Source organism: Perna viridis, chromosome 12 (assembly GCF_037379345.1).
Source record: "Perna viridis isolate PV_CMFRI_1.1 ecotype Kerala chromosome 12, ASM3737934v1, whole genome shotgun sequence".
In the NCBI taxonomy this organism is placed as follows: domain Eukaryota; kingdom Metazoa; phylum Mollusca; class Bivalvia; order Mytilida; family Mytilidae; genus Perna; species Perna viridis.
Window position 1 is genome coordinate 16,106,705 of NC_142456.1, and position 15,621 is coordinate 16,122,325.

At 33.5% G+C, this 15,621-nt stretch overlaps 1 protein-coding gene across 1 annotated transcript; it reads right to left on the reverse strand.

The window, feature by feature from the left end:
• Positions 1 to 3,109: 3,109 nt before the first annotated feature.
• On the reverse strand, positions 3,110 to 13,147 carry LOC148601445 (uncharacterized). Its single transcript, XM_088555123.1, has 8 exons — positions 12,988 to 13,147; positions 10,860 to 11,904; positions 10,253 to 10,545; positions 9,658 to 9,795; positions 7,081 to 7,179; positions 5,149 to 5,240; positions 4,243 to 4,390; positions 3,110 to 3,926 (listed from the first exon to the last, which is right to left on the reverse strand). The coding sequence occupies exons 1-8, from the start codon at positions 13,145 to 13,147 to the stop codon at positions 3,901 to 3,903; spliced, it is 2,001 nt and encodes a 666-aa protein (XP_088411249.1). The 3' UTR covers positions 3,110 to 3,900.
• Between the last annotated feature and the right edge of the window lie 2,474 nt (positions 13,148 to 15,621).

Here is a 15,621-nt window from a genome sequence, read left to right on the forward strand (position 1 = left end):
GCACCCAATAAACAATAAATTTCTTTCGGATTTTTTTACTAAGCTACATAACTCAAAAAGGATTGCAAATTAAAAATTTATGAGCCAAATAAATATGAAATATCATCCCCGGCTGGGTATCAATACTGAAATTTGATTGGTTAGCTACGCGTCGCTGAAAATCCCATATCCCTGGACATTGCTAAGCCATATCCCCGGGGAACGTCACGCGTACTGCTGACAGTATTTCCGTCCTCAATTAACACACAAATGACTGAATTCAGAAATGACTGAAAATGTTAACACACAAATGACTGAATTCAGAAATTACTGAAAATGTGAACACACAAATGACTGAATTCAGAAATGACTGAAACTGTGAACTCACAAATGACTGAATTCAGAAATCAACTGTACTTAGTTAACTTAAATGACTTGCTCAGTAACTTTGATTCTGTTCTGTAATGTCGGTATTTCATGGATGTTACATGAGATCTATCAACATTAACATTAACCGAAACAAATGAACATGAACTCCGATTTTAGCGCAAAATTTCAGTTATTGAATTATAAAGAAAAATTATTTAAAAAAAAAAATAAAATGAAGAAGTTATAGAAGTTTAAGTAGCAAAAAAAAAGGTTCGGTGAGAGCATTAATACATTATCACAATGTGTATAAACACCAATCCATATACCACATATTTTCGTCATTAAGTAGCACTGTAGATAAGAATCATGCAAAATGTGATTCATGGTTGGAAAGCCTACATATTTTCTTTTTGATTATTCCTTTAAAATCCTTAAGTAAACAGAAAATACCATATGAATTTTCATAGTACCTTTATTCATAAGAGATATGAATTATATAGAATATACTGTAGTATTCTAAATTAAGGTGCAAAACTCTGTCTGTAAATGACACTAAAATAGAGAAACTATTTGATTTTCAAGGGGAATTATCTCCTAAGAGAATACAGATTATTTTGATAACTATATAAAAACTATAATGGTCGTGAAGGGTACGGTTAAGACTTTTTTTTATTATTAACCATTTACTTGACTGAGTCAGAAAATACAAAATATACATTGGCTTCTGTTTTGAATTAATTTATTTTGAACATATTTATTGTCAGTACAACATCGGCAATCGGATCAAGCATACGAAGAAAAACTTAAAAATAGCATACATTACATTTATAATATCATGCATATTATGTACACTGAAGATTTCACACGATCACAGTGTATTTTTTTCAAATGCAGTAGGAAACATATAATTTTTTGTCGTTTTTTTTTCCTTTTTAAATGGTGATTATTGGTCGTCATCATGAAATCGTGGGTCGTTACAGTGTATCCATCTGTACCATAAAAACTGATTTGTTCATCGCGTCATAGTTTTCCTTTCCTCTTTCGACTACCATGGGACTTGATTTTTTATGAGCAACTCGGCGTATGTTTCTAGCAAAGCAGAGAACGCTTACCCTATGGGTGCACCTGGTCCATGCTCCCAGCTTTAAGTGGAGCCCGAGTTGCTCATTTGCTTTTGTTACTTTTGTATGTACTATTTTAGTTTTTTTATGTTATTCGTTGTGTATGTCTGTTTTCCATGTCTGGTTTTTGTTCCTGGATTATACATTCTTTTGATTACCGCTAGAATCTTGGTTCCCTTGATTACTCTTTTTGACAGTCACCCTTCCTTTGTTTGTCTTCTTAGTGGTTCACTGTACTTAACGTCCTCCATTCATGTTTGATGTATATTATCGATCTGTTCACGTTCATAAGGGAAAATGCTATTCATAGAGTGGTAAGATAATAGAATACGACACTCTACACGTCGACTTACTCCCAAATAGTTAGAGTAGGGAAACGCTCTCGCACAGCTAGAATCAGAGTTGATCACAAAAAGGAAACGGTATTGGTCAATAATTTATATTATTGACTAACGTTCGGTTATTAGCCTAAATATGATAAAAACTGGCAAAACAATACAAATACAAATACAATAGTGTACCAATACGGGATTTACCGTCCAATGTGGCTTTAACCCGTCCAATACGGCATTTACCAGTCCAATACGTCATTTTTGCCTGGTTAAAATACATATTGGCCTAGTCCAATGTAACTATAGGACTAGTTAGTCAATAAAGGTATAATTGCGTAAGGCTTTTTCCATATTGGATGTGTTATTATAAGTCCGAGGCTAGCCATATTTGACAGAGGCGTAGCTGAAAAAAAGACTATTATCATCTTATCAAGTGTAATACTTCAACTAATTACTCTAAAAGGTCTTGTGTGGTATGTTAACTAGGTCGTCTGTCCACTGATGACCGGGGGAAATTCCGTACTCATTTCGCGGTTTTTATTTTCTCCGACTCTCATTGGCTGATCAGACTGCTCCCTTGTGTTCCATTAGCCTAGTTTATAACTATTCTTATTTGCTCTTAGAATAAATGGGTGATAGGACATAAATTGTTCCAACCTACGTGGTTTTCTCAACTTTAATACAACTCGACAGCTTGTATATAAATACAGAAGCATGGAACGATAGAACAATCATTTCTAAAGAATATAACACCGCCACATACTTTATTTGCCTGTTCCAAGCCAGTAATCTGTAGTCCCGAGTTGTACTTGTTTTTCTTTTTTACGTTTTTTTTTATAGATTTGGTGGATTTTCGTCTTTTATGACTAGTTTCACATCATTCATTTTAGGGGTTTTTTTTAGTTTGCTTTATAGTATTAGTAACGTTACAATTTGATACAGCGAGAATCAATAATCATGGCCACCGCATTTGCTTGTTTCGAATACAAGGGTTCCAAAACATTAATAGTTCAATATCATGAAACAATTGTCTAATTTTCAAACAAGGGACTATTAATTTATGACCGCTCGACCTTGAAACTGATTTCAAGTTTAATTCGACTATCTTTGGCGTTGCCTACATAAATGGTCTGCATCTCGTGGCATTTAATTTACTGGTCCCCTAATTGTATAATAATTATTGTCCACCAAGAGAAAGACAATTTTCTACAAGGAATACATTTTTAAGTTACTGTAGTAGTGTATGAATCATTCGTAGGTAGCAATATCAGTATGTCTTCAAGTCCATTTTATTAGTATGAACAAACATTTATTTTATTTGCAGAAAAAATTCCTTCGGTAAATGAAGGATAGACAAAAAAGTGAAACTGTACAGTTCAACATTATCACTCTAACTGGAACAATTACATTCATCTGTAAAGTTTACATCAGGATACATAAGTTAAATGTGACAAATAGACACACAAAACAACAAAATCAACGTTTAAATTTTCTCTAGCCTTTTAAGTGGCTCTTACTCGATATAACTGTGAAATAACGGTGACGCACAAGTCGCGCTCTGTGTATTGTTTTGTTCTAAGTATCAGTCCATGCAAGAATCAGGCAGTGGGTGAAACATGGTATGGAAAAAAAACATTTTGAAAGTTTAATGTGACTATCTACACCATAAGAATCAATGAAAAAGTCAAGAATTTCCATATCACTTTGGAAAATTGAGGTATAATTTCATTGAAATGCACTGAAAATGAACATTTCAAGGACAGATAAATCTGTCAAAAATCTTACTGTTCCCATTTTCTAATAATATCTAGGGATGCAAAGATTAAATATTGTTTTTTTTTTTCAATACAGAAAGCATTCTTGAGTGAAATTATATTGTCATATCGGTGGGGTCTTCACATTCATGTTTCTGATTTTTTTCCCATTTTGCCTGATTCTTACAAAAACATACATGTTTTATTATGGATTCATGTTTCCAGTAAAACCTGCAAACAGTTTCATTCTTTTCTGCTGTTTATGTAATAAATAAAACAATTGGACACCCAATCACAGACATTAGCAATCGATCACGATCACACACTGCCCAGCCATTATCAGATCTAATGCGGAAAGTACGACTTCAGTCCTGAAAATGGAAATTAAATTATAAGTTCCTTTCCTGTTGAGTTTTTGTCTGATTTTTTGAGAACATTATACGTACAGTATGGATATGTTGTGTCATGCATGTTAACTAAGGACATGACTTATGATTTAGCTTTCATCATGCGTTTATGACATTGAAAATTATGACTTTTCATGATTTTCTGTAATGACATAATTTAATACACCGCTAGTCCTTTATGTAATATCTTACTTAATTTTGTTATAATATTCACTGATGTCCTTATTTGAAAAGTTCTAGCACAGTCAACGGTTTAAAATGGGAGCATATTTTCACTTACCACCCGATTTTTCAGTCGAACCCCCTTCTTCCTCGATCTCAGAAGCACTTGAATTTTCTGAACCGTTCAAGTGGTGTCCATGTCCATCTGCATATTGTAACCAGTACGTCCGTCCATTCATTCCAGGGAAAGCATTCAAAAGATCCCTCTGTAATTTCATAACAAAGTTTGTACAGATTGTTTAAATTTATGTTAATAGTGAAACTGTAGTTTTTCTGCGTTACTTTTTTCTGTTGATATGTCTTTCGCTGTTTCTGTTATGATTTAAGATCCATTTGTTAAGTTGTTTTGTTTTGTTTAATTTAGTTTTATTTTGTTTTTTGATGTGTTCTTTGTTGTTGTGTGTTATTTTTTTATGTTCATGTGTATTTTGCTATTGTTTTTGTTTTTTTTATTTTATTTATTTTTTTTTCTTTTTTTTTCTTTTATTCACGTAATTTGACAATGTTCAATAGGCCTGTATGTTAGTGGTTTTTTTTTGTTTTAGCTTGTTTGTTTGTTTGTTTGTTTTTGTTTGTTTGTTTTCTTATTATTCTTTTTTTTGTCTTTGTCATACTGAAATTTCTTGTATTTTAATTTCTTATTTCTGCTTATTTTGTTTTTGCTTTAAATGTTGTTCTAACCGTGATACTTGTATTAACTTTAAATTACTGTAATATTTTTTATGGTCGATACCAAAATTTATATTTGAGTTATCCAGTAGAAAGACAGTATTACTACACAACTTTGGAACATAAAAATGATAGCCAAAAGAGCGAAAATAAGTGTCTGTCATTACGTCTTGAAAATGGTAAATAGTTTTGCTATTTCCGGAGAACAGACGTAACACTGGTATCAATTGTTTTTGTATATGTTCATGTTCGATCGTGAATGGTAGTCAATGTTAAGTTATCTAAAAATACCTACCCTGATTTCATCATTTTGTCGTTCTTCAATGTCGAAATCTCTTGCAGATATTAGTAAATCTCTAGTAGCTTGGCTTATCTGGATTTTGTTCGCTGAATACAAAGACAAAATGAGAATCAAAATCATTTGCCATCAAATAAAAAAATATCTATGCGATTTGCCACAAATACCCAGGATTTTAGCATGTCGCCTTACATTTATACCTGTATTTATAATCAAGACGAAGGTGTTGCATAGCAAACATTTTTTACCGACTAGTAAAAAAGGTAATGGTACTTAACTCTTAAGTCAGAGAAAGTAAGGAACAGGTGCATGATGGGAATGTAACGAGTTAGTAGTGAGTTACAAGGGCATGGGATTTTGGTAGTAGGATAGAAGATCGATAAAATAAGTCGGTATAAATGATCGGCGTGGGGATATGGTAGTAGGATAGAGGATAGGTAATATATATCGGTATAATAATCGGCGTGGGAATATGGTAGTAAGAATGAGGATGGGTAATTTTATATGTTAATAAATATGTAATTTCATATTGGCCGTGTTATAGGTTTGAGGTCTGTCATATTGGTCGAGGCGGTCGTATTGGTCCCTAGGCATCGCCGAGGGCCAATACGGCTGTCGAGGCCAATATGATTGACCGAAAGCTATAACAGGGCCAATATGAAATTACATATTTATTGATAATTTTATTAACCAACTCCACTAGAGGATTTGTAGAACAGTTGATTTCGTGTTTTACCAAAAACATATAGGTTTATTTACATTATTCAGTCTTAAATATCCTTTTTGTATAAAATGGAAGATTTTTTTTTGTGTTTCTGCAGCTTTTAGTCCTGGTGATCAAAGTTCATTCAATCCAATTCTAACCGTTGGCGGTGTCAAACGACCGGAAGTTATGATGTCGTATTGGCCCTGGTTTGATCCATATTGGCCCCGTATAGATGCCTGGTTTGAATTAATATCAATTTGAGAGTTTTTGACATATTTTAACGTATTTTGGGTAGTTGGTTAATAAATGTCGGTATAATAATCGGCGTGGGAATATCGTTGTAAAATAGAGGATAGGTAATATATATCGGTATAATAATCGGCGTGGGAATATGGTAGTAAGGTAGAGGATAGGTAATATATGTCGGTATACTAATCGGCGTAGGGATATGGTAGTAAGAATGAAGATGGGTAATATATGTCGGTATGATAATCGGCGTGGGAATATGGTTGTATGATAGATGATGGGTAATATATGTCGGTGTTATAATCGGCGTGGGAATATGGTTGCAAGACAGATGATAGGTATTATTTGCCTGTATGATAATAGGCGTGGATTTTTATAAAGATCAAAGTAAAGGTGGAAAATAAGAAATAAACTTCCTTGATAAATGAATTATATGTTTTTAAAATTTATTATTGTTGATTTTACAGAATCTTTTATCTAGTTTTTTTTTTCTTTCATAAGACTTGTTTACCATGTAAGACATTTTCTTAAATGTAAGAGGTATAACCTAGTATCCTCCATGTCAGGTCTTCTAAAGGTTAAGTCATGTGTGTTTCTGTTATCTTAATCATTATTCGATGCGTATCATAATTTTGTGTCTGTATGTGCCGCTTGATTGACTGTCTTTGCCTAATTAAAAGATTCTTTAAATTGATATTATAACGGCATACTGAAGGGTATCGTTTCATCTTCAAAACATGTTATTGTTTTTTAGGTACTGACCATTTTTATTCTGGGGAGGGCAGGGAGTTTTATTTGGAGGGGGGAGATAAAGGTATTCCAAATTTCAGGCAGATAAAAAACTTTTATGATTCAATATTCCGCCCATTACTTAACAATGATTTTTAAATAAAACTTTTAACTTCAGCTATACAATATGCCCTCACTCACCGAGAGGAAAATGGCAGGTGCCTTAATATTTACTTCTTAGCACAAACCTTTGCCGCATGACTCCATCTTTGATGCTACACTAACTGTTTCACCAAATAAACAAAACCTTGGCATCTTTGTTCCTATAACTCCTGCAACGACGGGTCCTAAACGGAAACACAATTTAGACTTGGTCAGAATGAAAAAAGGCGATTAAGCGTGATGGGGTTTTCACTCGATAATATCATTATCTAATTCCTAATATAGTTATTTCTCCCATTCTAAGCCGGAAATATAAAAATGTACGTGATTTTAACAACCGTGAGAAACATATTTTATTCAGTGCTTTCGGGGGTTTCAAGATTTCTCCACTCGAGATGTTTAAATTTTAGATTTAACCCACTTGATGAAGCTCGTCAACAGTTAAATATCGAATTAATAATGTCGAAACTATGACACTGAAATATCGAGCCTCGGGTAAAAAAAAATAAATTAAATTTTTCTATGATTAGAAATACAATATTAAACTACTGGAAGTGAAAGAACCTGTTTCTCTTGATTTAAAACAAAATGCCATTTTCACAAAGGAAACATTCTATATATGGTTTGTTCGCGATATCATCAAACCTATATCGGAAATTTCCGAAAATGTCTCGAATCAATAACAGATTTCGAAATTATGGTATCAAAAATAGAGGACGAAGTCCTCATACTGGTAAACTAGGCGAATTTCACCTTTGATCTTAAAAGCATCGAGAACCTGATTTCAGTTTGACAGGAAGTTAACCCTAGGAAGTTATACTGGTAACCTAAATGGATAACGTAAGTGCGTGTAGTAAAACCAAGTCGGCAACCAGTGATGCGAAATAAGTGTCTTACTAGTTCGTATTTATAACTAAGTCCCTGTTTAATATAACAAAACGTATATTGCTCAAACATGTAAGATTATAAAGTTATAACGATAATAAATCGTAGTAAATATAAAACAGTAAAACGCATGATTATTCTTTAAAATTGCCAATATTCAACTTCGTTCCCTTACAGGGTCACACCTGCATCATATTAAAGGAGACGTGATACAAGAACTTATTTTTTTTTTATTTTTGGTTTATTAGATTTATTACACGTAATATACATAATAAAAACGCCTCTTGTAGTAACTTACGTCGTTTAATCGACGATAAATTGATTCAACATAGACGTTGACCCAAGACATACGAATTTTAATTAGCCATGTGGTCACATGACCGTGTTATGTCATTGGTTCTCAATACATAGATCGAGTTGTTGAAATGCGTTGGACTTCTGCATTTCTTGCATGATTTCTACAACTGTGAGTGAAAATATTGAAAGTTTTGGTTTTCCAGCGAATATTTACTTACTGTTGTATCAATTTAAACCACTTCGAGAAGAAAATGATAACAATGTAAAAAAAATTAAACGATTACATGTAAGACTCGACTATCGACAGCTAGACGACACAACTTCTGTTCGAAGATTACACAGAAATATTTCATTATGTTCTGTCATGTAAAATTGTAAACTTTTTTAATAAAGTAAATTCAGATAAGTTCATATTCTAAAATTTAAATTGTTCCGATCTCGATCTTCAGTGGAAATAATCACCCCTTTTCACCCAACGTTACTATTGATAAGTGTATCAGTACAAGGGAGTGTAATATAAAGTCCCTGCCAGTACAGAGGACAATACGAACATGTTCATTTTTGTTGGTTTATGATAATTTTATTTGATAACCCATAAGGGTCTCGTGCTGAAGCTTCTTCTTGATCAAAATTTCCGTACCAGAAAAGCTCCCTTCAACTCACCTAGGGTCACCTATTAATTGTGAATTGTGTCAAATTCTCCATGTAGACGGTTATATTTCGAAATCCGTAAGACAATAGAAATTCAATTACATTTTAATTATTATCCAAGTCATACACCTGCATATCAATCGCAAGTCAACACCTATGTCATGGGGTCGCTGAACCATGTTTAAAGAAGCTGCTCATGCTATCTCTTGGTCATAATTAAGTCTACCGGGCTTGTTTACTGATATAACTCAGCAGCAAAGAAAGAACGATATACTGAGTGTCACTATTTTAGTTGTGCCTACTTGTTCAAGTTCTAAAAATAGTGTGCAAAGTAGTTGTGTATTCAACACGCGGTGATGTTTGCTTAACGAAAATGAAAAGCTGACAGAAAACGAAAAGAACTTTAGTCTTCTTACTTTCTAAATACGCACCCATACACAGATCAGCGTACCACTCAGCATCATATATACAAGCTTTTTTCGAAGATGCATTAATATTTTCGGGCGGGTGTATACATTTTCAATGTACCAAAATGGAGACTGAGAACCAACGACGTTACTTCCGGTTTTTATTTACGATTATTAACACAAGTAAATCGTTCAAACTTTATTTAGCGCAAATTATAGCCTGATGAGAAAACGTGTTTTACACTCGTATCCAAACATACTATAATTGTATAAATATAAACGTTTATAAAATGATATTTTTGTACCACGTCTCCTTCAATGAAACAAATGAACGAAATTTTAAGTATCATCAATCAAATCAACGACCGTAATCCATTTCGAAAATAAACCTTTGATGACCGATTGCGAAATCATTTAATTTACCTGAATGAATACCAATTCGTATTTTCAGTTTAGTACCGGGCAAATGCGGAATCTCTAATTTCTTCACATGACTTAGCAGATCTAACGCCATAGTTGCTATCTCAGTCACGTGGTGTCTGCCATTTCTCTTCGGAACACCTACAAAACGGAAGTAGAGTAAAATAGATGGCATTCCCGTCCGTGCGAGACTCCAAAATGGTAGTCAAGGACTTTGGAAACCCCTCACTTAATAGTTGGTACTTTGAGGATGGACAACCCTAAAACAAGACAAGGTTAATACTTGACATTTAATACATTTACCATTGGCAATTTGGTTTGTGCCTAGGCATTTTGGTTACGTTACATAACAAAATTTTCCTATGAGTGACATAAGTACATATTTTTGATACGTTTCTTGTCCAAGCATGAATCAGATCCTTGTGATAAATAAAAGGATATATTCTTACAGATTACTCACTACTAAAACAAATTTCAAAAAGGTTCCGATTTAAACACGTACAGAACAGTCTCGCAGATCGTATGGTGTCCTTGGCTTATAGTACAGATTTGTGTTAGCTGACTACTTATCTAAACGTTTGTGAAATTATATATATACCTGAAACAACCATATAAGCGTCACCAATGGTTTCAACCTTATAAACGTCATATATCTCAATTCTCTCATCAAAGCATAAATACAGCGCATTTAACATGTCTACCACCTGTAGAGGAGAACTTTGCGCTGAAATAGCTGTAAAACCAACAATATCACTAAAGAATATAGAAGATTCGTTGTACTGCTCAGCATCAACTTGCTCACTCCTCTTGAGCCTCTCTGCAACTGACTTTGGAAGCATTTGGTACAACAGCATGTCGGTTCTTTTTTTCTCTTTGTTCAGTGCTTTAGTTCTGTCAATCAAAATGACAAAAGCTTATTCTATATGCACGAAAAAATACAGTTTAGTGTCATTAATAAAAAAATCTGTACAAGAGCTGAATATATTGTACAATCCTTTGATGATACAGTTGGCAAATCATATAAACTATGTTTCAAAGTAATTTTCATAAAACCTTCAAAATCAAAGTTTCGTTAACCTTTAAAGAATAAGTTTTTGATGGTAGAATTTTTATTCAAATCAAAGAAATCTACATTGTTGCAAGTGCATTTTGCATTTTTTTTTCGGTGTTTCAATCAGTTAAAGAGTCAAATTTTCTAGGATTACCTGTTAGCAATAGAAATTGAGTACTTTTGGATCTCAGACGTTAAGGAATATACAGCAAACACTATCAGGGGGCAGACAATCAAGATGACACCAAATACAATACAAATAGTTATCACGCTTTTTAGTTCTTCTTCTGATTCCTTTGCCAAGCTCTCATCAATAGTCAACGCTAAAGCATTCTGGGTTCGAGTCAGTACCCCTTGGTATATAGTCATATTGTCAAACCACATCTCTGCTTCTTCAATAGACGCTGATTCCCTCGAGTAGTTATTCGATTTTATTCTATTTCTAAATTCTTCTATTCGGATGCTGACGTTAGGGTTTTTTGCCAGTTCGACGTCATATATGTCAAATGCAATTTGCGAGTAAAACCTCGCCGATTCAAAAGTCACATTCGCTCTGTCCTGATTTTCTATAAATAGTAAGTATTCTTCCCTGGATTCGAATCCACCCGTAGCATAGAATGAGACCCCTAATGCACGCTCTCTCCCAAACAACTCGCTCGCTACTATAATCTCTTGGTACGCTACCACGTCTTTCCACACAGATCCCGTACTCGATTCGCTCACGGAGTCATACAACCACTTAAGTAATACTAGAATAATATTTGAGTAAAAGTTCAACTCTGCTTCAACAGACTGATTGTACACGTCAAGCTGATACCTGTGTTTGTTTAGGTACGATAAGAATCTTTCAGGGGTCTCCATGTCAGAAATGATGTCATCTCCTTTCGGCCAATTCGACAAATTTTGGATTGCAAGATCTGTGTCTGGGTATCTTTGCAACAAGAAATCTTTTGTTTCCGGTTTAATGTTGCTTACATATAGAGCACTCATGTCACGCTCGAACTGGATTGTACGTAACAAAGCTCCCAACTCGATACTAAAAATAAGTAGCTGTCTTACATTTGATGAGCTTATGTAATTTCCAACAGCAATGGCAAATGTGTTTGCCGTCATACCGGTAATAACTAAGACTGGTATTAAAACCACTGACAACATTTTTATCATCTGTTTTCTCTTTCCGGCGTCAGTGATTGGGTTTCCTGTGAATTAAATTAACGTTTAAACACTAATTTCTTTAATTTTAATGTAAATGATGTTCTTTTACTATCGTTTCATAACAAAAAGGTGGGCAAATATTGGACATCCGTTTGACTAATTACTTGAATTATAGTGTTTTAATGCATGCATATCTAGTTTAAATAGAGATCGATGGTAAAGGAAAACTGTTGACCAAACTTTACGACAAACGTGATGACTTTTCATTCAGAATTGTCAACTTTCCTTTCATCTGTGGCAACATCCCTTCAGCACCTGCGTATGGAGTTTTCAAGTCACAACTCGTACGTTATGTCAGAGCTTGCCGAAACTACGTAAACGTTTTGTATCGTGCTAGACTTCTTATAATTAGGCTTCTGGAACAGGGTTATGTTGCTACAAGATTGAAGTCATCACTACAGAAATTTTATGGTCGTCATCATGAACTCGTGGATCGTTATGGTTTATCCATCTGCACCATTAAAAGTGATTTGTTCAACGTGTCATAGTTTTCCTCGTTCCTTTTTCATCTACTCCGGACTTGATTTTTTATGAGCAATTCAGCGGGTGTTTCTAGAAAAGCAAAGGACGCTTACACTGCCGGTGCACCTGGTCTATGCTCCCTGTTTTTAGTGGAGTCCGAGTTACTCTTTATCTTTTGTTACTTTGTATGTATTATTTTAGTTACTTTATTTTCTTTGTCGTGTTTGTCTGTTTTCAATGTCTGGTCTTTGTCCATGGATTTTTTTTTATTTCCGCTAGAATCTTGGTTTCCTTGATTACTCTTTAAAGACCACAAGAATATTAATTAATATTTCATCTAGTATTGAATCTGAAGCAATAACTTTCTTCTTTAAGTGAATATAATCAAATATCAGGATATTTCCGTAAACTGTTACGCCATTAATCTTTCCTATTTGATATTTCGTTACATATTTTTGTTTATGGCTTTCTTGTTGTAATCGTTTGATGTTTTATATGTATAATTTGTTTGAGATGTCGTACCTCCTGTCACTGAAATTAACTGCGATGATATAGAAAACGACATAGCAGGTGCACATGGTTTTATAAGAATAAAATGTTCATACCTCGACAGACAGCATCGCATTTGTTTGCTGACTGACGAACATTTAACATCTCCATAATGGCGCCATTTAGTTCTGAGGGAGAGAGAGACAACATGGACGTTGCGGAAACCGTGCGTCCAGCTGGCAGCTCGGCAGGGTGAACTTTTTTACAAGAATTCATTTTTAAATCATTGATTTTATCTGCAAAACAATATATCAAAGAATGTAATTAATTAACGAAAACTATCATGTAATGTATCTTCTTTCAACTTATTAGTATGTAATTCAATTACATTGACCAGGGATGATTCTACTTTAGAATCGATCAGATGAGACATTGAGCTTTTCAAGAGATGTTTGCTACAAATAGCGGATCCTTGCGCTTTTGAGGTTTGTCTCTTGCGATTCATATATTTAATAACTATTATACAGATCTTTCTTATCTTCTGAGTAAGTCAAAGAAAAATCAAAGGTTTTACAGCATTATTTCATATTGTAATATGCCCGTCCTTAGATTTCGATTGTTGGTTAGTTTGAGCAAGTTATTGTTAGGAGGCAACGGAAATACCCCCCTGCCTTACATGGACAGCTTGTTGTTCTTTAAGGGTACATTTATCTCTTGTAAGTTTATAAAATACATCTGAATGAATGGAGAGGAGTTCGATAACGTCTTGAATATATACCTTTTGGTTGTTTCTAAACAATCACAGAACTTTTGTTTAAAATATAATAGTAAGTAAATTTGATAAGAAAACAGAACCAGAACTAATTTATATCAAGTTAGATGAAAAGACATATTAAAATATTTTCCATGATGTCTTACCTCTGTTTATGAACTTCCAATACACAGAAATGACGTTACCTTGGCAGCAATGACAGTGCTTTTAATTTACACCTTAAATGTTTGAAATTCAAGTGTTAAATTTTGTCTCTATGGACAATAATCGATTGCTAACTTCGCAGTAAAATCTGAAATACGTAAATACAGTCCTACTTGTATAAGCAAAAAACTCTTGGTGTGAGCTTAGCTCAAATGGAATATGTAAAACATTTCGACATTGGAAGGTAGACTGATTCATCAGCACGATAGAATTAAAAGAAATGATTTTTATGGCCACAAAATATAACATCGTTTAGTTAATATCACAATACACAACTAGAAGAGCAAAGCAAGCTATAAAATGATTTTAAAAAAATCGATACGACTGTTTACATGACAGAGAAGGCACATTCGTTCACCCTTAGTTGTGCTCTAATTAAAATAAAGATTTTTTATACAAAATGTGGGAGATCGACATACATGTGTACATTTAATGAAAAGTAAGAACAGAATGGTGGAAATTTCCATCACGACCGCCAATTTTATGAACACGTTGATTATAATTAATGTATTTTCAACAGCAAAAAAAAAAAAAAAAAACAAACAACAAAACAAAAATACACACACACACAAAGAAACATTACCACATGTTTTATATAACTTTTCAGAATGGTACGGGGCATATAATGATGGTTCTTAAGTGTTTGAAACTTTAAGATTCACGCAAGATTGGAAAATAATGAATCATGTTTCGAAGACACACACACACACATACACACACACGTATTTGACAATATGGGTACATAGCTTTAGTTTAAGGTTTTAGAAGAGGAATCGAAAATTCTCTTTAATAATGAAATTGCAATGCATTTCATATCATTTATAGCTCAAATAATAGCACTTAGAAAAAAAATAATTCTTTTTCTACATTTTAGACAGCATATGAATAAGATTTCATGGAAAGACCTGTGGTTTTTAGCATGATTCACCGACTGCCTGATTCTTACAAAGAATGGCACTTATTTCCTCTGACCATACCGAGACATGGATTTTTAAGTTTTTTTTCCTAATATTGTTGCTTATATCTGCTTTACATATGTTTTTCCTGTATATTTCGAAAGTTACTGGCTTTCACTACCATGTTTCCGGCAATTTTACTTACGTCGCACTCCACATAAAAATTATACAAAATGTGATTCATGGCTAAAAAGCCTACATATTTTTATTTTTTATATTTTGTTTGAAATGTCTTAGTAAACAGAAATAACATGTGGTTTTTTCATATAACCCGTGCTTTTGGGAGATAAAATTTGTTTAGAATGCACTGTAGATTTCAAAATTAAGGGAGATAACTCTGTAAATGACGCTCAAATACAATAGAATCTACTGGATTTTCAATGTTGATTATCTCCTAAGAGCAGGCAGATTTGAATGAATAATTACACATTACATAGTATAGACCCATAAAACAACTTAATTACGAAAATAAAAATATGTAGTCTTTTTTAGGGTGTATCACATTTTTTTTCAGATTTTGCCTGATTCTTACAAAGACAGCTACTTAATTAGATCTTCACGTATGCATTCAGGCAAAGTTTTGGTTCCATATAATCGGATAAGAAACCAACAAAAAAAAACCGTTTCCCAATCTAATCTAATCTCAAAAATGTACCTTAATGAGCACAATACATCGTTAGTGAAATCCATTAGTTTTTACGACAAGAATGTCTGGGTTTTTTTTTTTTACTTTACACCTTTACACTTAGGCAAGACTCTTATTATGGAAGTGTAATGATGAATTTCATTTTACAACGGACAAATCAAAGGTTGTTAAA